The sequence below is a fragment of the Leptinotarsa decemlineata genome, unplaced genomic scaffold, assembly GCF_025532065.1.
Source record: "Leptinotarsa decemlineata unplaced genomic scaffold, Ldec_3_MD MMD2_P_RNA_scaffold_9, whole genome shotgun sequence".
NCBI lineage: Eukaryota > Metazoa > Arthropoda > Insecta > Coleoptera > Chrysomelidae > Leptinotarsa > Leptinotarsa decemlineata.
In genome coordinates, this window is record NW_027412536.1 from 17430325 (window position 1) to 17454678 (window position 24354).

Here is a 24354-nt window from a genome sequence, read left to right on the forward strand (position 1 = left end):
TTCTTTAAACCGAGATAATGTTCTTCACTTTGAGATTTTTATTTTTACTGTGCAGCTGTCTGTAAGAACGCTCCCTGTAAGTAGCCATCGATGGATATCTCTCGAATATTTTTACCATCACCGCTGGTTTTCCTCAGGGATCTATATTGTCCCCAACCCCCTTTCTATTGTATATCAACGACTCATTGGAAAAAAATCAAGAATCCAATATATTGCATTGCTGACAACAGCACACTTGTTTCTTCATTCCATTTGGATTCCAGGACATTGGCGTTGAATGCACATTTTCACCGGCAACAGGACGTTTCATATCTTGATGAGGATCTAGAATCTAGAAGTAATTTCGAATTTGGGTGAAAATAACCAGGTTCCAATCAATTGTCACAAAAACCCAAGCATCGGCTTTCTCCAAAAAGATAAATGTCTCCGAATCAGATATAATAATGTCAGGTTAGGCAATTCCAATTTCTGCTTCGATAAGTTTGTTGAAGGTTAAAATGGACACCAATATGTCTTGGCACAATCAGCTGGAATTGCAAAGTCCGCTTCTCAAAAGCTTGGAACACTGTTCCGTACCAGAAAACTGTACACACCTCGGCAACTTTTGATGTTTTATAAAGCTGAGATCAGACCTTCTCTAGAGTATTGTTCTCATGTATAGAGCTCTTCTCCCAAACATACCCTGAAGTTGCTGGATTTCATCCAGAAAAGAGCCATCCGCATGATTGGAGACGCAAACATCACTTGCAATCTTGATAGTTTGGAGCAACGAAGAAAGGTTGGAGATTCGTCTCTCTTTTATAGATACTTCCACGGGAAGTGTTCAAATGACTTGTCACATTTGATTCCACCAAGAGCGGTACATATCAGAAATACGCGACGGACTGCAGCTGCTCATCGTTTTGAGGTTCAACTCAGTACACTTCGAACTTCACTGTTCAAGAACTCTTTCATCTGGAGAACTGCGGTTATGTGGAATAAACTTCCTGAGAACGTTTTTCCAAATAGATTTGATCTCCAGCGATTCAAATCCAATGTGAATCACTACTTTTACACAGGCACCGCTCTTAGAGCGCCCTAAGAATTTTCCTGTAGTGCTTGTGTGTCGTCCTTGAAAAAAATAAGACACTTGCATTCCATGTACCACTTGTGCATAATGTAGCAGATATGATACATATATATTTGATTGAATAAAAACTTAATATTCAGACGTGTTTTTTTTATTTTTCCCAAATTTATTCACACAAATCACACTGAAAAACATTTCTTTCGGCGAAGAAAAAAAATTGCGCAGTGTAGGGTTGTCTATACCCGTCCAACTAGCACCTATTAGCAACCGGGAACCCTTCCACGTACAACCTAATAGGTTTTAGTGGAATTCATTCTGCCTTTGTTTATTGTCTGATGTAACGTAATGTAACAATAAACTCTGCCTCTAACAAAAAAACACTAGTTTTGTCAGTTTTTGTTATGCTTATTGGATCAATGAGCCTCGCGTATTTCCTAAATTCATTTATTGAAAACTTATGATTCATTCAGGAAGTAAAAAAATCAAATTACATTTTCTTTCTTGTATACCTGATGGTACTTAATTCACTTGAATATATTATAAAAACATAATAGCAATAAAAACATTATACAATGCCTCCATGAAATTATTAATTTCCCAAGATACTCCTGAAAAAAAACGTGATAATGCAAACACAGAGCTGATAATGAACTTCGAATTTAACAGGCCTATACGAGATGATAAGATGAGGAGGCTTATATTTAATTGAGCGTGAAATGTAAGTAGTAGCCTAGTTAGAATATAATAATTTTTGAATGAAAACATTAATTTTTGATATGAATCAATATCACACAAATCTTCAGATAATTTGAGTGAGTTCCAGTGTATAAATTCACTGGAGTTCCAATATACTTATTTGCATCTGAGTGTTTGTGAATCACAGACACGTGTTTCCGACTTATTGGTTTTCGCCACAACAATACGGTTTGTTACTTATGACAAGCAATTAACAGCATAATAAGAGAGTCTCGGCAATCTTTGAGAGGTTGGGAGAGGTTTGCTATGGCTCATTTACAAGAACAGTGAGATAAGTATGTGTAGAAAACGAACAAGCGGAAAAAAACTCACTTCATTAATAATGAAAGTTGAGGAATCATACGTTCCCAAATAATGAAAACGGAGGGTCTCATATCTCGATATTTTATTAAAACCTCTAAAAATAAGCTGGAGAACGTGCAAAGCAGACGGGATGGTTTTTGAAACTCGATGTTTCTAAACTCTGTCCATCTGAGCAACAGGGTGCTCCAAAACATTATCATGCATAGTGCACGGGATCTCCCAGACAAGGCTGCTTGTTCAGAGTCGCACTATACAACCTACTTTTTTTAATAACATGCGGAGTATAGGAAATTTTTTTAGGTGGAGTGTAGAGACACAAATGAGCAGTTTCTTCAGCCGTATCAGTATTTGACAGAAATTTTAAACTTTAAAATACCGTATATGTACACACCACAGGCGTTAAAATGTAATTGATCACTCCGACACTGTAACAATGAACTTCGCCAGCCGATTTCAGTTAAATCTGATTAGCCAGCGAAAGAGACTTGTTTATTTCACCAAATAGATGCAAATGTGCATTACTGTAACCTAATCTTCACATTATTCTATTATAATTGGTAGCTATCACAATCAGTCAAAACCACCAACGAAAGTCTGACGTTAAATAATTGGTTTATTTATTTTTCCAAAGCACACTATAAAAAAATATTAATGTGTACTGTTGTACGTTAGAGACCAATACCTCAATGTATACGAATTGTAACTGGTAGGTACATACCAATTTCGAATTGACTGATCTGAGACAGTTAAAAAACTGGATCAAAAAGAAATATTACTAAGTATAAAAAAAATGTTGAATATCCAAAATAAGTGATGAATTCAAAAAAACGAGCAATAAAACCGCGTCAGTTTCCGTTTGAAACAGTTTATCTCGAAAACGGTTCAAAATAGAAATAGTATTATCTGAACAAAGTTAATCTAAAATTGCATGTAGAGCTCAAAAATGTTGAAATATACAGGGTGTTCCGTTTGAAAAAATTGAGTTCCACTCATTTTTTCATGAGATCAAAGTATCTGCATTTTTTGAAGACCTTGTATGAGGCAAATGAAAATATGACTCGGAGTGAAGATCCTCATAGTATCACTCCACTCCATTTCAAATTTGATCGTTTTAGTGCAAGAGAGTTCAAGATTATCAGCATTTATAAAAGTTCATGTTTGGTAAAAAAAATATCGAAATTAATTTATATCTTCTAAACGGTAATAGATAGGTATAGGGAAATAGTATATGAATTTGTTGACAAAGTGATAATGAATCATAATATGATATTATATACGGGGTGTTCCATTTGAAAAATCAAAGAAGCCGCTACTTTATAGTAGAAGCGACAACGCCGCTTCGTCTAAAATATTTTAGGCGTGTAGGTCATATTGACTTATGCATACTGAGGAATTTTCAGGTTTATCCGTTGAATAGTTTGCCAGAAACGGCTACTTAACGCTCATCATGAAAAGCCCTCTATATTTACTGGTATTAAGTGATTTTGAGTACGTAGATTTTCTATCGACCACTAGACAAAGACTAATTCAATCGTGGGTATTCTGGTGTTATTCGGTAAACATTCGTAGGAATCATGCGTATCGATCGGGGTATCGGGAGTCAATATATTTACGGGGGTGTTCTTGAGGTAATTAAAATAATTTTTATGTTGTCGCGGTATTTCAAGTCGTGGCAGACTTTGCAATTTCAGCGACATGATTGTGCTAAGACATATTGGTGTCCATTTTAACCCCCAACAAACTTATCGAAGCAGAAAGTGCAGTTGCCTGACCTTACATTATTATAACCGGTTCGGAGACATTTATCTTCTTGAAGAAAACCGATGCCTGGGTTTTTGTGGCATTGAATTGATCCTGTTTACTTTCACCTCAATTCGAAATCACCTCTAGGTAGTCATTAACATATGCATTCTCCTGGTTCCAGTGAAGATGTGCATCCACAGCCGATGTCCTGGAATCCAAATGGAATGACGAGTCAAGTGTGCTGTCGTCAGCAAAACAATATATTGAATTCTTGAAGTTGATATACAATAAAAAGAGGGTTGGAGATAATATGAATCCCTGGTGAAAACAACAGCAATGATGGTGCTGAAGCTGAAGAGCCATACACAAAAAAGATACGACAAGCCATAGTTTCGAAGTTTGGCTAGCAAACCCTCATGTCACACATAGTCGAAAGCCTCAGAAATATCAAGCGCGACAGCTCTTGACCCTTCATGTTTCTCGATTGCGTTATTCCAAATATGGGTGATATACGATAGAAAGTCGCCTGTTGATCTTTGTTTTCGAAAGTCATATTGGTGATAGCTCAAGATGTTGAAGCCTTCTAAGTATTTGAGGATATAGTGGTTTACGGCTTTCCTCATAATTTTTGATATCACTGATAGCAAAGCGACTGAAATAGAGATTTTTCTGGAATAGGCTGAACGCAAGAATTCTTGCAACAAGAAGAAAAAACCCCTCGTGTCCTTATGTTTTTTAATGAAATTATTGCATGTTCAAAGCATTTTTTAATTACAAACTAGAATACAGTGAAACAGTAGTAGGCAATTAGGTGGGAATATAATAATTCCAAAATTTTGCGAAATTCATTAATAGCTTTAAAAAAATTAACGAATAAACAAATAACTAACTGCAATTGTAAGATAATTTATTGTTTAACAAAATTGCTCTGAAGTTCAATATCCGAATTCGCATTATTTACTGAGCTGTAAGCCTGAAAAGTTGAAAAAAAACCGAGGAAATCGTTAATTTTCATGAACAAATGGCCAAAACAACAAATTAACAATAACTAAAAAATATATGCAAGATGACATTTGAAAGATAATTTAATTATCTATAAAAATGACCTGAATGTTTATTGTCGTATCTCTAATAGTTTAAAAGTTATATAAGCATTAAAGTCAACAAATGGATTAGCTGCTGCATCTTTTGCAGCACGTGTATTTTCAAAATTGAATAAATAATGGGAAACATTTTTTTTCGGTATTTTTATGCTCGTGGTTGTTTTTGTAATTTTTATAATTTTCAAGAAAAAATAAAGCTCGAGATAGATAAAGTCGAGAATTTGTTTATAACAAATTGTTAAGTTAATAAACAATGAAATTGTTAATGAAAAAAAATATTTTTTTATTTCGTAGAGAACTGTTAATTATAATTTTAGAAAAGAAAAAAATTTCTCAACGAATAATTTAAACAATAGATATATAAAAAAAACGATTACAAACAATTAAATATTATTATTAAGAAAATTTTTTTTATCATTATTGACAGTTCTCTATAAAGATGTAAAACAATTTTTTTTCAAATATTGAAATAGTCCAATTGTTTATAAATAATTTATAAATAAATGGAGATAAAAATTATTTGTTTTAGTTTATGAATGTCTTTTTTGACATGAAAACGATAAAATAATTATAAATAAAGAAAAACATTTTTTTACAACATTATTGTGTTTTTTATTTTTTTGTTTACTTCAAAAAATTATTATAATAAAAGTATTGAAATTTTCAGAACTTTCATCATGCAATCTTCTTTTTTATGTATCTAAGAAGGGCTCCACGAAGCAAAAACATTCTACAGTAATTATTTAAATTTTTATTTTACTTTGAACGATAAAGGCAGTTTCAGAAAATTTTGTTAATTAACAATTGTCTAGATTATTGAAGAATCAACTTTAATGAAAAATTTCAACGGGAATCAGTTCTCTATGGTGTTTACATTATATGATAAATCTTTAAAATTTTTCTATCTACTTTAAGTACCTTAAAAAATTATTTTCGTGTTACGTTACGCTTAGAGGCCGTGAGCGCAACCTAAAAATGGCGCGCGGACGGCTATTTTCAGCGTAAAATTAAAATTATAATTAATGGAGATACCGTTTCGGGAGTCGAAACTTTTTTTTAGTAAATTCCCTCCTCTTCAAGGATGTTTTTTTCAAAATTCAAAAATATTTATACGAACTATAAACAACAAAACCGAACACTGCTTTTTAGGGTCTTTAATTGTTTATAACTTTTAGAATTTTTTATGAACTAATTTACTTTTTTTTTCACAATGATTTAGACAATATTCCGAATCGAATGAGCCTAACCACTTAATTTTACTAAAAGTGTGTCCATTCAACACGAATCTAAACTTGAAGCCCAGATTATAGATATGTCCTTAGGGACAGTCTGGATTTGTGTAACACCTTTTCCAAGTGAGTGCAAACAGAGAAACCTCACTATTGAAGAAAAATGGAGTCGAATCACCCATATATCTTTCCTTTTTGAAAGAAACTCTCAGTTCTGATCGAAGAGTGTGAGGAGTGGAATATTTCTTCGATTTGATTCTATCGGTGGTGAGAGTGGTTTCAATTCTTCGGTTGGATTGAATGACTTGATTCGTGTGCAATTCAGAACAGGGATTTCAAGTGACTAAGTTACTCAGGAAGATTCACAGGTTTACATAATTATGTGCCGGGCTCTCTCAACTGAAGTTGTCTTGGTTGGTGGTTGGAACTTTCATTCAGGCACCTATCTTTGTACACTCCATGGCGATAGTTACATGAGTTTTTTGTTTCATTGTGAATGGAATAAAGTATGAAAGTAAAGATGAAAGGATCTTGAAACATATTCGCACATTCATCATTTTCTTGATACTGATTTTTCACAGAATTATCTCTAAATATTATAGATTCAATCGCCAATGGAAAGCGTCTCCTGGTGAACTTGCTCGATTTCATACAATATACTGATTGATAATTCATCATTTCATTCATTTAAGTACTTATCACTGGAAAATGGGATGTTACCTACCATTCAAAGGGCTGATGATTGATACCTTCATATTTCAGAAAAAAAAATCAGTGCTCTCCAACAATTGATGTCCCAAAAATCTTCAAATTCAGAATTATAATGATATTGAGAATGGTGAGTTTTTTAACTAATAATAATAATAATAATAATCACTTTTATTGACAAAATGCAGTACATATAGTAGATATAATAAAAAAACAGGCAGTTCTTAAATGATATCCTACATTTTTGTCAAAAGGCAGAATTCAGGTTCTGATCTTGTCATTTGAGTAACGCAATCAGAACTTGCTCTTCCATTCAACCGTTTTCATAACAATAATTACAAATGAATTCTAATCATCTATCCTTATCATCATCACCTATCCTTATTTCGTTCAATGAACGACAATGAAAAAACAATAAAAAAATAGAAAAATGTTAACTAATAATGCGCCTACAAAACGATAATGAAAACTAGTAAAGAAACAGAAAAATGTTGGCTAATTATTTTACCTAGAAACAGATATTTGCTTGTATATACACATAGGCATTCATTTACACACATATATAAGTGGATCATTATTTACAGCTAGACAATAAATTTGGTAGAAGAAATTCATTTAAAAGTAAATCATCTTTCAGCTTTTTTCTGAATTTTGCAAGCGACAGTGACTTCAATGAGTCAGGGTCGATTATACAGCCGAGATATATTATATGAAAAGGAGCATCGAAATAATGAAGTTTTATAGGATGGAGTGGCTAGATGATGTTTGAATCTCAAGTTCAGGTGATGAACGTCGGTGCGGAAGCTGATCTTTTCATAAAGATAACTCGGTACTTTCGTAGAGATTATATTATGAAATGAAATGCAAGAGTGGAATATCCTTCAGGCCTCCATATTCAGCCATCCTAGATAAGTCTTAAACAAGAATTCTGCAAAGTTTGTAGTCTTCTTTTGTTAGACTGTAACAAACTTGGGCCATATACAGTATCCGCTTGGTTTGCGTGAGATAGTACAAGGCATCACATAGCCATTTCTTGGACAGTCTATTGAGAATTTCCCTATTCGAATATATAGTTTTCAAGCTGCAATATCCCCTCTTCAGGATTAGTGAAACGTGAGGTGAAAATCTGAGAGACTGATCTATTGTGAGACCAAGATTTTTAGTGCGCTCAGACAAACTAAGATCAACATTATCAAGAAGAATTAAACTTGATTTTGACATCTTTTTCTCATTGCTGTCCTCCCGAATAGCATGGCAACAGTTTTAGAAGGATTGATTGTTAGACAGTATTTTTTATAGGTGGTTAATAACGAATTCAGATCAGATCAGAGGTTGATTTGTTGGCAAGCTATTGCCAGTGAACTTTCAGGAAATTGCATATAGATTTGAGTGTCATCTGCGTAACTGTGAATTTTAGTATACTTGAGACATCTGGGAAATTGTGACATATATATCACGAATGATGCAGGGCCAAGGATAGGCCCTTGAGGGACACCAGCAAAAACTCCAAAATAATCTGAAGGCTGATTATCCAGAATAACACATTGGGTTCGACTGTTCAAATAGTTATCAATTAGACCGGCAGAAGAGTTCGCAAATCCAAGATATTTTAATAAGGCAATTAAAAGCTGATGGCATATTCTATCGAAAGCTTTGGAAAAGTCTATTAATACAAGAACAGAAAGTTCATTGCTGTCGATTGATTTGTGAATATCATCTACGACTTTTAAAAGCGCAGTCGTGCAACTATGGCCTGGTCTAAAACCTGATTGGGACGATGGTAATATTTTATTTTCCTCCAGAAACTCACGAATTTGTTTATTGACGATTTTTTCTAGAAATCTAGATATGGCACATAAAATGCTTATAGGGCGGAGGTCACTGAAATTCTGAAACACTTTATAATATAGATCAAATAGTTTGTCATGGTTTCTCCTCCAGCAATAAAAGAAACCAACTACATAGTTCTATTTCAGCTTCAGTGAGAAACAATTTCTATTCTCACCAAATGTTCCGAGTGAGAACTGGTAACACTTAAAGGATTCTAATTTATGAGACCACTATATATCACTAATTCACTTTATCTTGTGATACAAGCTGACGAAGCATAAAAGACACGTCTTTCTCTAATTCCATTGCCAGCTCAACAACTTGGCCATTAACGTTGAAATCGATATGCCGTTTAGATTTCAGCAATTCGAAATATATCGAATAAACGCTGCGTGTATTTGATACTTTGTGTTTCAACCTAGAATATTTTGAGTAGATTGTCATTATGAAATGGATACTTGCATTTCGAAGTATTATCGTGTTCTTTTATATAAATATGTGATAACAAAATGATTTGAAGTCCAATGTTGAAAGGTTTTCATTGGAATATCAATAAACAGTGTGTGAAAGCCAAATGGAATAAATTCATTATTTCCCTTGCGGTACATACTTTAACAAAATCCCGAAACACATCAAATTTAAATTATAATTCAACATACTTCAACGGAAAAATGCTACCCCTACCTTCAACCCCCGTCGACTGACAGGTACAACCCTCAATTTTTTAAATGGGAAGTGTAGGTTTGTGATATATCGTTTGAAAGGTTACTTCATTTCCTATTCAAAAATGTTATCGGTTTCAAGTTCATCGCAACAATTAGGATAAAATAAATTAAAATCATGTGGTTACCGAAATTCCATAAAATACACTCAAAACTTATTGCCATATACTCAAAATTTATTTCATGTTGAGGTATTGATAATAAAAAAGTAAGCAAAAACCATAGCCATGTTTATTTTAGAGCTCAAGCTCATGCTTGAGGAAGTTATTATTTTTGTAAAACCCTTTATAGTGGAAATCATACAATGAACTGTATTAATTAGTTTTTTAGAAATTTCCTAATTTACCGCCCATATCTCAAGAAAAAATAAGCTAAATAGAGCAGTCTCGCGAGCTTGGTCATGTGGGCCAGATAAAAAAAGCAGCTGCCAATGCAATGGGTGATGAATTCAAATTAGATGTGATGCTTGAGTTTGAGAAAAACCCATATAAATCGAGTAGATAGGCACCCACTATATTAACTGCGTTGAGAGCCTACTGCCATCATTAACAGCTCTCTGGCTCTAAGATACTTCCCCAGAAGGTGGAAACATGCGGTCGTCGTCATGCTCCCAAAACAGGGGCAGAACCGGCTTTTCCCGCAGAATTATCGCCCTATTAGTCTGCTCTCGTCGGCGGCTAAGCTGGCTGAAAGAGTCGTACTTCAAAGGCTCAACGAAGAAGTTGAGGACCGAAATGTTCTGCCTGATGAGCAATTCGGCTTCAGGAGAGAACATTTCACTGAGTTGCAGGCTCTGAGACTGGTCGAAAATACCATCGCAGAGCTAAACAGGAACAAAAGAGTTCATCTAGTCCTATTAGACATTTCGAAGGCCTTCGACCGTGTTTGGCACGAAGGCCTTCTACACAAATTAATCGCGTTCGACCTGCTTCGGGGCCTGATCCGGTGGATTGGGTCTTTCCTGAAAGATATCCTTGCTGGAGTGCCACAGGGGGCCGTGCTCTCTCCCGCGCTTCACTCCCTTTACACCAGCGACCTTCCGAGTTCCGAGCATGTGAAGGTATCTCTCTACGCCGATGACACGGCTCTCCTCTCATCTTCCATGGGTCGGGAGCTCGGCGTCGTCTACATGCAACGTACATTGGGCGACCTCGAGCGCTGGTACCTCGAGTGTATGATCCGAGTGAACCGGAAAAAACTCAGGCAATAACTATGGGAAGAAAGATATCTTCTCCGGCCATGAAAGTAAGAATCTCTGGAAGGGAGATTAACTGGCAAACGCGGGTCAAGTACCTAGGTCTTCTTATAGACCGCAGGCTCACCTGGAACCCGCACCTGTTAAGCGTGAAGGCAAAGATCCAGGGTCGGGTGGCAAGCCTGTACCCTTTGATCAATAGAAAGTCCAAGCTAAGCCTAAAGAAAAAAATCACGATCTATAACACGACGTTCAAGTCTGTCATCATGTACGCTTCAGGCGTTTGGGGACAAACGGCTCCGACTAACATCTCCATCTTGGAGACCTTACAAAATAAAATTCTACGGATGATTGTGAATGCTCCGTGGTTCGTGCGGAATGAAGCCATCCGCAGAGATTTGAAGCTGCCTTCCATTCAACAGTCCATTCAGTCGAGGAATCGGCGAGTTTTAGATTACGCTGAAACTCACAACAATCCGTTAGTCAGGGAAGCTATAGATTACGCTGTAGACGACCCCTCTCGATATAGAAGGCCCCGACACTTTGTCGAATGAGGCCTCTATGTCCTCCGTTAACAGATGAATAATATCTTCATCCATCTCACCCCAGCCAGGTAGGGGTACACCGCGAAGAGCGGTATGGATGTCTGAGGACTTTCATGCCACCATCAAAAATCAGTCATGACCCATTTGTCCCTCTGTTGAAACCAGCCCAAAGGGTAAGGGAGCAAGGCTCCAGCCTGATTAAAACGACGATGACCATCGACCCACTACATTCACTGTTAGTCATACATCGATAGTAAACATATTAAAAGAAAATAAAATGCATCCCTATAAAATTATACCTACTCAGGAGCTCATGGAAGACAATTATAAAGGAAGAACTTATTTTTGTGAGTAAATGATGGACTTGTTGGATTAGAAGACGTTATGTTTTCTGATTAACACGCAATACCCTCAAAAGGTTAATGTTTGGGGAGGGATTGTTGGAAACCATATCATTGGTCTCTTTTTCATTGAGGGCAACTTGTAACGGTATATTTTCAATTCACTAATAACCCTAAATTATTAATTGGAGACACATACGAAAATTAGTTTATTTTTCATTGTAATAAACTTTATATTATTTCTTCAATTATTCATCTGATATTTCTAAGAGAAATGTGATATTCGATTTTAAATGATTTTTGGACATCTTCTGTTAACCATCGTATTTATTTTCAAAACACTCCGTCGAGACTCGTTCCGTTATCAGCGGTCAATTTCCGAAAACTGGGAATAATTTCTAAATTGGATAAATGACCTAGATAACTCCAAAGAAATGGAATTTAATTGTTTCCGAGTATTGTCCGTGTCTCAGTTGATTCAGGTCCGACCGAAAGTTCTTCTCCCGTGATCCATTCTGATTGGTCTAGCATTTAATCATTAGTGACGTAGGGACATTCGTTTGATTTTCTTTTTGTTACCTGAAAAAAAATGCGAAGTATTCGGAGTCACCTTGAAAAGCGATTATTGTTTTTGAGGTAGCTGTAAGTGAAGTTTGTTGGAAACCTATTGGATAATTTGTCATTGGTGACTTCTCTTATTGAGGATTATTTTCCGAGGTTTCAATAAGTGAAAATTGGTCCACGTTGTGTATATTGGGTATTGTATTACTTTGAGCGTTGTTTTCATTCTCCTCGCCGAGGATCATTCAAACTTCACAACCATACGTTAACAAAGTCTTGTCGGGCATAGCATCAAAAGGATAGATACGATGAATCATTAGGTTTGTTCTGGTTCTGCGAAATTCAGGTTCTAGGACGTCAGGATCATGCGTAGTTGATATAGAGCGTTCTGGTTTATTGAGGATAATTTCGGACTGATGAATCCTCTGTTCTGGTTTTGACTGCGAAATGATCCTAAACTGTTTTGAACCGTCCCGAATCGTTCTTGCTCTCGAGGCTGAACTGTTGAGAACTGTTCCCGTTGCTCATAAGCATTCATGTGGAAATTTGTTTGGGCTATTTGCTAGGATGTTTTTTTATTTATTTCATTTGAATAATTGATGATTGAAGGTAGATGACATTTGAACTGACTGTAGGGATACGCTACATAACAAAATGGACATGATTAATAGTATTTTCTCGTCTTCATCTCTTCATATATACCAGTGGTCGCCAACCTCTTCAATGTGTTGAGCTACTTTGTTAATTTTGGAATAAACAGCGAGCTACCCACACGGAAGCCACGTAACACAACGTAAATGAAATAATCCACAGTTAATTTATCATTACATGTATTTATTTTACTATTTAACTGGTAATACATAATACATAGTTACTAATAATAAACTAATAACAAAATAACTAATATTACTAGTACGTACTTGTTCATAGCTACATTCCTACCTATCAAACGAAGGTGTTTGAAAAATAAACACAAACTTTTTTCCAGTCACAACGGCATGTCACGTATGATTTACATAGTTAATATTAACAACAAAAAAATAACGCACTATCATGAACATAAACATTGAAAATTAAAAAAGCACGTTCAATGAGAAAGCTGACACTCAGACTCATCGATAATTTTTTTAATGTTTGCAGTATAATTTGATGCAGCCATTCGAATACAATTATCCAAATGTTCATCTGTAAGTCGATTGCGATATTTGTTCTTCATAAACTTCATATTGGAAAAAGAAGATTCACACAAATAGGTTGAACTGAATAATGCTTTCACTTTCAAGGCAACACGGCATAGAACTGAATATTTGTCTTTACTTACAATAGGCCAGATACATTCAGTACTTGAGACTAACGATTTTGAGGCTAAATCATTTCGAAACTCAATGACTTCCATTTCTGTTGCAGCGATGTCTTCGCCAAAGTTCTGCATAACACAAGTTGCAAACTGTTGGATATCAATTTCCATAAAGGGTGAAACAACAAACTGCGCTACTAAAGCCATTTCATTGAAATCCTTAAAACGATTTTTGAAGTTATTCTTCAGGGTAGAAATTATTTCTACATGATATTTGTTGTCATAGGGTTCTAATGGATAATTGATAAATGCTTTTATATCAGAAATCATTTCCGCTAGTTCTTTGTCTCTCCCCTGAAGCTGCAAATCAAGTTCGTTTAATTTCTCCGTAATGTCCACGAAAAAACCAAAATCTCTAAGCCAGATTGAATTTTCTAGTTCCGGAGTCGGTTCATCGCGTTGTTTGAAAAATTGAACTATGCCAGATAGGACATCATTAAAACGTTTCAGCATCCGACCTCTACTCAACCATCGGACTTCAGAGTGAAGGAGTAGGTCCCCGTATTGACAGTCAACTTCATCGGCCAAGGTTCTGAATAATCTTCTTTGTAACGCTTGAGCTCTAATCTTGTTCACAATTTTTACCACCAGTTTCATTACGTTATTGTGTTTCAGGAAATTTCCACATAATGCTTGCTGATGGATAATGCAGTGGTAACAGAGAAATTGCGGAAAAGTTTCATCTTTACGACATAACGCCACCAGACCCTTATCACAACCCACCATAGCTGGAGCGCCATTGGTTGTCAAGCCTACCATTTTCGATATTGGAATTTTCTCGGAAGAAATAATATTTTTTTTATGAGAAAACAACTCATGTCCAGTAGTGTGTCCTTTCAGTGGAATGAACTTCAAAAGATCTTCTTTAATCGTAAAATCACTAGAAACCATCCTGACGAACACGGCCATCTGGGCAGTGTCTACGACATCTGTTGATTCATCCAGTTGAAGTGAAAAATAAACACAGTTATCTAAGCCAGTTCTTAACTGTAAAAAAATATCATTGCTCATTACTTCTATACGTCTCATCACTGTATTAGCAGAAAGTTGCATAGATTTTATAGCTGAAACTATCTCGTCTTTATTTCTAAAGTTAGCAAATAACGAATCAGCAGCTTCTGAAAACGCCTGTTTTATCATTTCCCCGTCTTCATAAGGTTTCTTTTCTTGTGCAATTATCTGGGACACACGGTACATGCTTCAGTTGCAGCCTTATTTTTTCGACTGTTCTTAAAAATATTGATTGTTGTCCAATTAACTGCTTTTTCAACTGTTTCAGTTTCTCCTTTCTGGCGGCAGAATGTAGTGGGAATGATTTTTCAAAATTAGAATGTACAGTTTTATGATGTCTCTCAATATTTCCTTTTTTAGCAACGGATACCGAAGTATTACATAACAAACACACATTTTCATCTTTAACTTCTGTAAAAAAGTATTGTTCTTTCCATTCCGAATGAAAGTGGTATGTCTTTACCTTCTTACAACTGATTGCCATAATATTATTTTTGTTGTTCTCTACTAACCCAACCGCTGGACGTTGGTTACGCGTTCAGTTTTAAACTAAGCGCAATGTCGCCGCGCCGTGCGTATTTATCCCGTTCAAAGCAATCCAGATCGTTCTCGAACACTAACGCGCTGGTCTGGCTGGTCGGTTCTAGCCGATTCTAGCTTGATGGCGTCAGCGGCAGATCGCTCACCGCAACGTTGCCGCTGTTTATGTTTAATATTATGGCAATTAGATTTTTTTATGGAATTTTCGGAAGCTTCTCTGATTTTTGCAGTTTGTATTTTTTAAATTAAAATCGTTGTGAATTGCCAGAATTGCCTCCGCGAGCTACCGGTAGCTCGCGATCGACAGGTTGGCAACCACTGATATATTATACGATAGGTGGCACAGTGGTCTCCTCAAAATGCGTTCTGGTTTAACCAAGTGTCCGAGACTATTTCGGAATGTTTGATATTTTTTGTTTGTACGCACCATGTCTTGCGCAATTTCCAAACGTTTTGGGATGTTAGAACTAGAACAAACTTATTACTGAGATCGTTCAGAAAACCAGGAACTAGGAAGATCTGTTTCCAGAATATTTTCGTTGATCCCTACTGATGAAAAAAACCCTTGCCAGCTCCAAGGTATGTTTCTAATATTTTGTTTTCATTTAAATGAAAATATAAATGGATTAACATTCATTGTTTACTGAGTTTGATGTGTCCCAAAACTTGTATATTTTTTTTTATTGTAATTCACCTCCTAGATAATTTATTATTTTACCATGTTGCCAAATTTTCAACGGTGTTGAATAGTAGGAGATCATTAGTTTATGCGCCTTTCGCTTCGGGCCCAAAGCTAGCGGCGGTTATTATCTTAATTTTGGTGCTGATAACCATACATCCATTAATTTCTGCACCCTTCCCATTTATATTGACCAGAAAAAGAACTTATTGTTATTAGTAAAGCGTTAATTCACCAGCGAGATGTATTCTTTTTATTATTGCGACATTTTTGAAGTGAAACTCCAGTTAGTTGGGTACTTTGTGATTGGTAGTTGATTGAGTATTCGAGGGTTAAAGGTACCTGGCGCCCAAACCCGTAACACATCTTTATTACAAACCGCTCCCACCTCCACTAGAATTAGCCGGAGCCGAATACTTGGTCGTCATAGCGACTTCCATTTCTTAATAGCTTTTGCGGGCTATAAACTTGAATGGTACTTGAGGAAACCCTCAAGTACCAGTGAATACGATATGGTTTCAGCAGGATGGAGCACCACCATATTACCAAGTCAATGTCCAGCAATACCTGGATACAACATTTCCCAATCGGTGGATAGGGAGGCGAGGATCGGTTGAATGGCCAGCGCGATCACCTGATCTTTCATCACTAGATTTCTTTTTATTGGGATATGTTACGAACAATGTGTACAAAACTAAACCTTCAGATTTGAATGACTCAAAAGAACGAATAACGTTTGCGATTAGGTCGGTCACGCCTGGTATGTTAAATAACGTTAGAAGACAGTTTTATTTGAGAGTAGGATGTTGCCAAGACGTTCGCGGTGGACATTTCAAACATCTACTTCGTTAACATCCATACTTCTTTTTCGTGTTCTACATTTCATTGCATTACCTTTTAGTTTTTGGGTGTATTTTATCGAATTTCGGTAACCACATGATTTTAAATTATTTTATCTCAATTGTCGCAATGAACTTGCAAGCGATAACATTTTTGAATAAAAACCTTCCACAAAATATATCACAAGTCTATACTTCCCATGAGAAAAATTTGGGGTTGTACCTGTCAATCAAAGGGGGTTGAAGGTGAGGGTGGCATTTTCACGTTGACGAATGTCAAATTATAATTTAAATTTGACGTGTTTCGGAATTTTGTTAAAATATGTTCCGTAACCGAAATAATAAATTTATTCCATTTGGCTTTCACATACTGTATGAGCAAGGATTCACTACGAAAAGGTAGGACAATTTGAATGGAATGTGTGAACAGAAACAGAGATCCAGTGTTAATTAACTCCGGTTTGAATCTGCAAGCCCGTTTCTGAAATTATTCGAACATGTGAAACAAATCAGTTCAACAATGTCCTAACCGTTTCAATGAACTGAATCTGGAATAGTCTCACTGATTCCTAATTGACAACACAGTTATGCAGCTATGATTATTCTAACTGTCGATTCTGTCGCATCCAAGTAACGGAAAACAATTCGTAATTCTAGGTGATCCATTCCAGGTCTCCGTATTACCATATTTCATGACACGTTGTTCAAATTATTGTATAATATTGTTTCACCATGCCACATTTGTAATTCTTCCAGGCTTTCTTCCCAAGAAACATCAGTCCAGAGTAGCCATCTATACGTCATTTTAGTAAACATAATGCAAGTGAAATTTTATAATAAAAATTCTCAATATATTACATATAGAGTTCTTGTGAAGGTTCTTGATAACGGGCATCTTGTTGAAGTTACATCTGTCAAATTAGTTGTCAAATTATTGTATAATATTGTTTCACCATGCCACATTTTGTAATTCTTCCAGGGTTCCTTCCCAAGAAACATCAGTCCAGAGTAGCCATCTCTACGTCATTTTAGTAAACATATTGCAAGTGAAATTTTATAATAAAAATTCTCAATATATTACATATAGAGTTCTTGTGAAGGTTCTTGATAACGGGCATCTTGTTGAAGTTACATCTGTCAAATTAGTTGTCAAATTATTGTATAATATTGTTTCACCATGCCACATTTTGTAATTCTTCCAGGGTTCCTTCCCAAGAAACATCAGTCCAGAGTAGCCATCTCTACGTCATTTTAGTAAACATATTGCAAGTGAAATTTTATAATAAAAATTCTCAATATATTACATATAGAGTTCTTGTGAAGGTTCTTGATAACGGGCATCTTGTTGAAGTTACATCTGTCAAATTAGTTGTCAAATTATTGTATAATATTGTTTCACCATGCCACATTTTGTAATTCTTCCAGGGTTTCTTCCCAAGAAACATCAGTCCAGAGTAGCCATCTCTACGTCATTTTAGTAAACATATCGCAAGTGAAATTTTATAATAAAAATTCTCAATATATTACATATAGAGTTCTTGTGGAGGTTCTTGATAACGGGCATCTTGTTGAAGCTACATCTGTCAAATTAGTTGTCAAATTATTGTATAATATTGTTTCACTATGCCACATTTTGTAATTCTTCCAGGGTTTCTTCTCAAGAGACATCAGTCCAGAGTAGCCATCTCTACGTCATTTTATCTGTCAAATTAGTTGTCATTTATTTAGTTTGTTTTGCCAAATCACCATGGATGCACATATAGCATTCAAAAACACGTGCAAATGATAAAATTATTTTATCAATATGGGTGTTCTGTTCGGGCAACGTACCGCGCGCTTCGCCCATTTTACGCTTGCCAAAATCGTTCTACTGAGAGGACTATTCGCAATGTGGTAGATACATGTAAGCCCACTTACATGTATCTACCACCTTACATCGACAAAACGCAAGATCTGCCGAAAAACAACTCCGTTGTCTGTGAGAGATAATCTGAGGCAGTCGATTTTGCGGCCTTGACCTTTTGCAGATCACAACTTGACGAATTTTGCGTCGTGACTTGGGCCTGCACCAGTACAAAATTCAGCTGACCCATAAACTGAAGAAAAACGACCATAGACAACGACGTGAGTTCGCTGAATGGTCTCTGGAACAGTTGCCAACTGACCCCAATTTTCATCGAGAAATCATATTCAGCGATGAGACCCATTTCTGGACGGATGGGTACGTGAACGAACTTGGGACGATACCAATCCTCATGAGATTCAAGAGCGTCCAATTCATCAATAAATAATCTTTCCCTACATTAACATATCAATATACATAAAACTTAAGTAATAATCTAAGCTTGTCTCAAATTAAATCCTGTCAATATTAAATCGTTCAAGTTCACCAATCAGGTAAATGAAGAAAGTCGCATACTCATTTTCCCACTATAAGTACAACAGTTTCCCACAACTAACTGAATGTTTTATTCAATTAATTTCGTCTTTAAACAGAAATGAAACAAAACACACAAATATTCGTCACTGCTATAATTAAGCGATGTTTGATAAATCGTTAAACAGCAAACTGTACTGAAGTTGTGTGAAATAATTTATTCGAACATGGTAAAATACAACTCGCGCACTCCTGGCAGTTATTTCTCATTGCTGCAAAAAGTTTCAAAAAGTTCTTGTGTGCGTTTGGATAGGAAATAGAGAATTGGAATATGAAACTTGAATATTATTATGTGGAGTATTTTCTAAATATCATTCAAGGAATTTCATCAGGTTAGCTACAAATTGAAAACGTTTCATTGTCGGTGATTAAACCATCTGCAGTGTCACACATAGTTTGCGACATATGGAAGTTTTTCTTTATCAATAGAAATAATGAAATTCTGACTTGTTAGTTTGTGTGAAAAATTAGTAAAAAAAGCCTGTCTCCATTTGTCATGTGCTACTCTAAACCTGTCAAATTTAATATTTTCTTCGAAAATCCTCATGAAATCAGTTTTTTTTTGTAAATTTAAAAAAAATGACAAAAAAGTTGCTCAATTTCCAATTTTATACCCTTGCATGAAATTTGGACTCTCTATTGTCACTTCGATTTTTTTCCATTTTTTTTTTAATTTTTCGAATTTTTCGCTCTGAAGATTCGAACGAAACGTGACTCAAATTTCATAATTTTGATCAATACGAGACTTCAATGTCATATCTTGTCCAGAACATACTTGCATTAGTTTGTTAAAAGAAAAATTAATGAATCCATCCTGAAATTAGTCTTTGATGCTACAAAATTCACCTAGTTTTTTCATTTCAATGTTGAACTGATTCGGATTTTCAATGTGTGGACGTTAATATCTCAGTAATGAATAAACGTATTTCTCTTCATTCTTATTATATTCATATTCTTCTTTTTAATAGATTTTTATCAAGTTTGATTATTTTTGTAATCAAAAATTCAGTTACGAACTAACTCGAAAATTATACTTTTCTGTAAATTAAACATTAACCTGCAGTCAAAAGACTTTCGTTTTAGCGATTTGTATTAAACATGATATAAAACTTCGTGAGTTTAAACATTACGAGACTAATGCAACATGTCGGGAAGAAAATAGTAGGTACTGATCATATCGAAATGAAATTTTCCCTTAGTAGACTTTTGAAACAAATGTTTAGTTTTGGTTAATGCCCAATTCTTGCATTTAATGAATCGAGTTGTTTTATGTACAGATTATCGTACATTTATGATTCATAAATAAGTTTTATGTACAATGTCATCCACACAAGAGGAAATCGTTCTTTTATATGGTGAGATTGTGCCAAATCGAGGTGTTGCTTGTATTTTCAATCACCAGCATCCAGGAGGAAATATTTACTTGAGTACCGTGGAAAGGTTATTGAAAATATTTAAAAAAATTGACTTTGTGGACAATTGTTTCATGAAACCCCATATGCCAGTAAAGCATAATGAAGAACATCTCAATGTTTGTTTGAGCGTTGTTGAAAACGGAAAAACTAATATTCGGACTATTAATGAAGATACAGGGGCTGACAGAGAAACTGTGAGAAGAATTTTGCATAAAAATGAATTCCATCCGAAAGTTCATACACACTCTTAAAGAAAGAGATTTCGATATTCGACTAAGATTTTCATTTTGGTTCACGTCGGACGGAACAGTTTGTTCCCAAAATTGTCGCTGGTGGTCAAACAATAATCCAAATTTCGTAATAGAATACCGTGACCAATATTCATTTGAGACAAATGTGTGGTGTGGGTTATTACATAACTGAATAATTGGATCATATTTTTTCGGAGAAAATTTGAATTAGGACATGTACAGAAATTTCATTATGAAACAGTTGTCTGAAGTTTTGGACAATCTGCCTCTAAATGTTGGACGAATTTTGTGGTATCAGCTTGACGGGGCAAACGGTGAAAATAAAACAGTGTCTCATTCAGATGTTTAGTGGCAAAGACGATATAGGGAAGATTATTACCCACCAAGATCACCGGACTTATCTCCAATGTAATTTTTCCATGAGATTATCTAAATCAAAAAGTGTATAAGCACAGATCATTTGCAAACAAAAAACATTAAAAGAATACCATTCGGGAGTGTTGTGCTAATATAAATCCCCTATTTATTAAAAATGTCACAAAGTCTGTGAATGAAAGGACTATAATTTGTACAGGACGGAAAGGACGGCATACTGAATGATAAATTCGGGTTCTTTATGAGATTATTGAGATAAATCAATGAATGTTATGATGTTTTGTTGTGAATTTGGTCATGGTTATTGTTATATTGATTTGTTCATCTTTCATTAGTTTGCTTTCAATTTGTTGATAATATGACCCTGTAGATAACAAAACAAAATGTATTGAATAGTTACTGAATAATTTGTCAAAAATAAAAGTAAATAAAAGTTTATCCCGACTAAAAGTAGGACTTATTGGGCATTTTCGAGTTTGATAATTATCAAGGAAACAACTGTTATTTTGGTTCAATATTATTTACATGTCTAATACTGAAAATAAAGACTATAAGATTTATGAAATTAACTCAAGAAACGTTATATATTTTGAACTCATCTGCAGCTAATAGAATACAAATCTGCTAAAAAAGGAATACGAGTGTAATAAGAATGAAGAGAAATACGATTATTCGATTACCGACATATTAACTTCCATACATTGAAAATCCGAATCAGTTCAACAATGAACAGGCCAAAGCGGTTATTTTATGGGTGAGATATGACATTGAATTCTCGTATTCATCCAAATTATGGAATTTGACGCATGTTTCGTTCGAATCGATAGAGCGAAAGACTCAAAAAAGTCGAAGTGACAGTGGAGAGTTCAAATTTCGAGCAACTAAGCAACTTTTTTTTGTCATTTTTTCGAAATTTCTTTAGTATATTCGAAAAAAATGTCAAATTTGACAGGTTGAAAGTTGCACATGACAAAAGGAAAGAGGCTATTTTTTTTTCATTTTTCAAGCACAAACTGACTGCGAAGTCAAATTTTCATTATATCTATCAATAAAAAAAAACTTCCATCTGTCGCGAACTTTATAACCTAGCTTTATAACCTTTTATGGAGATACGCTTTCGAAATTTTTCAAATACTAGATGGGCTGAAAAGTTCGTAGACTAACACCCAGACGGCGCTACTAGCATGAAATCCATATGATTAGTTAATCCAAACCTTCAAAAGAAACGTGTACATATTTCACAGCTGTCAAACTATTATTTTATGGCATAGAATATTTGAGTGAAGCAACTTTTGTTAGTTTGAAGAAAATTGGTGAAAATTGATTTCTACTATCTAAAAGAACAATTCGTTCTGGCCAGTCTCAAATCACCAATACTGTAGGTTGAAGAACTGACACCTATCAGAAAACAACTACTTCCCTGGCTAATACCACGAAGGGCGTTGGATTATATCCAACAGGTGTCAGTGCAGGATTCTTCACTGACGTTATTCCTGCATATGTTGTTGGCGATACAACTGCCGCAATAGATATTCAATTATTGGAACACACTTGTAGACCGGTTTCGGGCTGTTTGGCCACTAGTCGTAAGGTAGTGTCTATCATCAACATAAAGTTGATGATTTCCGATAACTGAAAATCGAATTCTTTCAGAGTCATTCCTCGAACTAGGCTGAAGCGGACAACATACAACATGTTTGTCATCGCCCTATCTGCCTGTAAACGAGGTAAAACCAACCGCATATCCGAAATTTGACCACCAATTCCTTGTATGAGGAAGAAAACTTCACAAAATGCATGAGCATACTTTGAGATTCCTCTAAACAACTTGTTCTTTCAGCTAATTTGATTTACAGCCAGTCTTCAAGTATGCCCACTCAATTTGTGAAGTTTTCTTCCTTATAGGAGGAACTGGGCAAATTTCGAAAACGTGGTTGGTTACTTCGTTCACAGGCAGATGGGGCGATGACAAGCATGTTGTTTGTTGTTGTTTTCAATTATCGGGAATCATCGAGTTTTGTTGATGCACCGACGAGTAGCCAAATAGCCCGAACCCGGTCTTCAAGTGTGTAATTTTCTGTAAAATTTTCGTTTACTCGATTTTTTCTCTAAGACTAATATTAAAAGATATTTTCATAGGAATTTCTTTGATTAGAGAAATTCATAATTCAATATTTTCTCACCATATATCTTTTGAACAGTTCTTGATTGGAATAGCCATAATTGAGAGAACTGAATCCATTTAACAAAAAAAATCAAAACTACTACTACTAGTGAATATTTTATCATTTACTTACGATCGTTCAGGGTCATATTGCGGGTTTTTAGTGGGATCCTTAACCCGCAAATTATTTCTGATGTCACTAGTGTCATTTGCAGTTCTACTGTGGGACAGAGCTCCTGGAAGTAACATTGCTATTTCTGAAAAGAAAGAAAAGTAATTATTAAAAGCATTTCACAACTGACAAATATACAATTTTCAAAGATGATGTAGGATATAGAAATGTAGAATTGTAATTTCCGATGTAGTATCAATCCGACAGAATCATTTTTCCATACACGAAAAGTGAACAAATTTTATATTTGCTACTTGTCCATTGAAAAATTATGTATGGAAAACTTCCAATGAAAGAAAAAAATAAACAAATAATCTACTTCCAAACAGTCCAAGGTATTAGGAATAGAGAGTTGAAAATGAGTATTTGGCCAAAACCTGGACCCAGTTTGATATTTGTGTGACTGGATTGTTATTACACCAATCTTTCATTTATTACATTGACTAGTGTTTTCCATAGTTTATCAAGGCACATTTAAATCAAAATTGGCATTCTATGAACGTGATATTTATTCTAAAATGATTAAAATAATTTGATCATTCATGTTTTTTTGTGTAGAATAAGTTGTTTGATACTACACCAGTTTGCAGCACAAATATCGAATAGGAATATGATTTTTATGTTACTCAAGTGCAAAATGAAATGATGGGTAATAATCAGTTGAATGTATGGAAGGTGAATATAATTTCGGTATTTTCATTGAGTAGTGATCATCATCATCGTCTAAAGCAAATGGAACTTCAAACGTTCAAGCCAGTCTCTATATACCTACACAGTAGGTTTAATGGACTGACGCCTATCAGAAAACAACTACTCCCCTGGCTAATACCACGAAGGGCGTTGGATTATTTCAGACAGGCGTCAGTGCAGGAATCTTCACAGAAAATGTCCTGCATATGCAATTGGCAATACAACTGAAAGAGTCGACCTTCAATTATGGAACGGGCACACTTGCAGACCGGTTTCGGGCTTATTAGCCACTCATCAGTGCAAGATAGTGACCATCATC

The 24354-nt window shown here is 35.2% G+C and overlaps 1 protein-coding gene across 2 annotated transcripts in view; it reads right to left on the reverse strand.

Moving 5' to 3' along the window:
• Positions 1-24354, reverse strand: part of vex (somatomedin-B and thrombospondin type-1 domain-containing protein) — a 529487-nt gene that overhangs the window by 93570 nt on the left and 411563 nt on the right. For both annotated transcript variants that reach the window (XM_074170757.1, XM_074170756.1), the window contains one exon: positions 23307-23430. In XM_074170757.1, coding sequence (XP_074026858.1) covers positions 23307-23430 — 124 coding nt within the window. The remainder of the gene's footprint in view (positions 1-23306; positions 23431-24354) is intronic.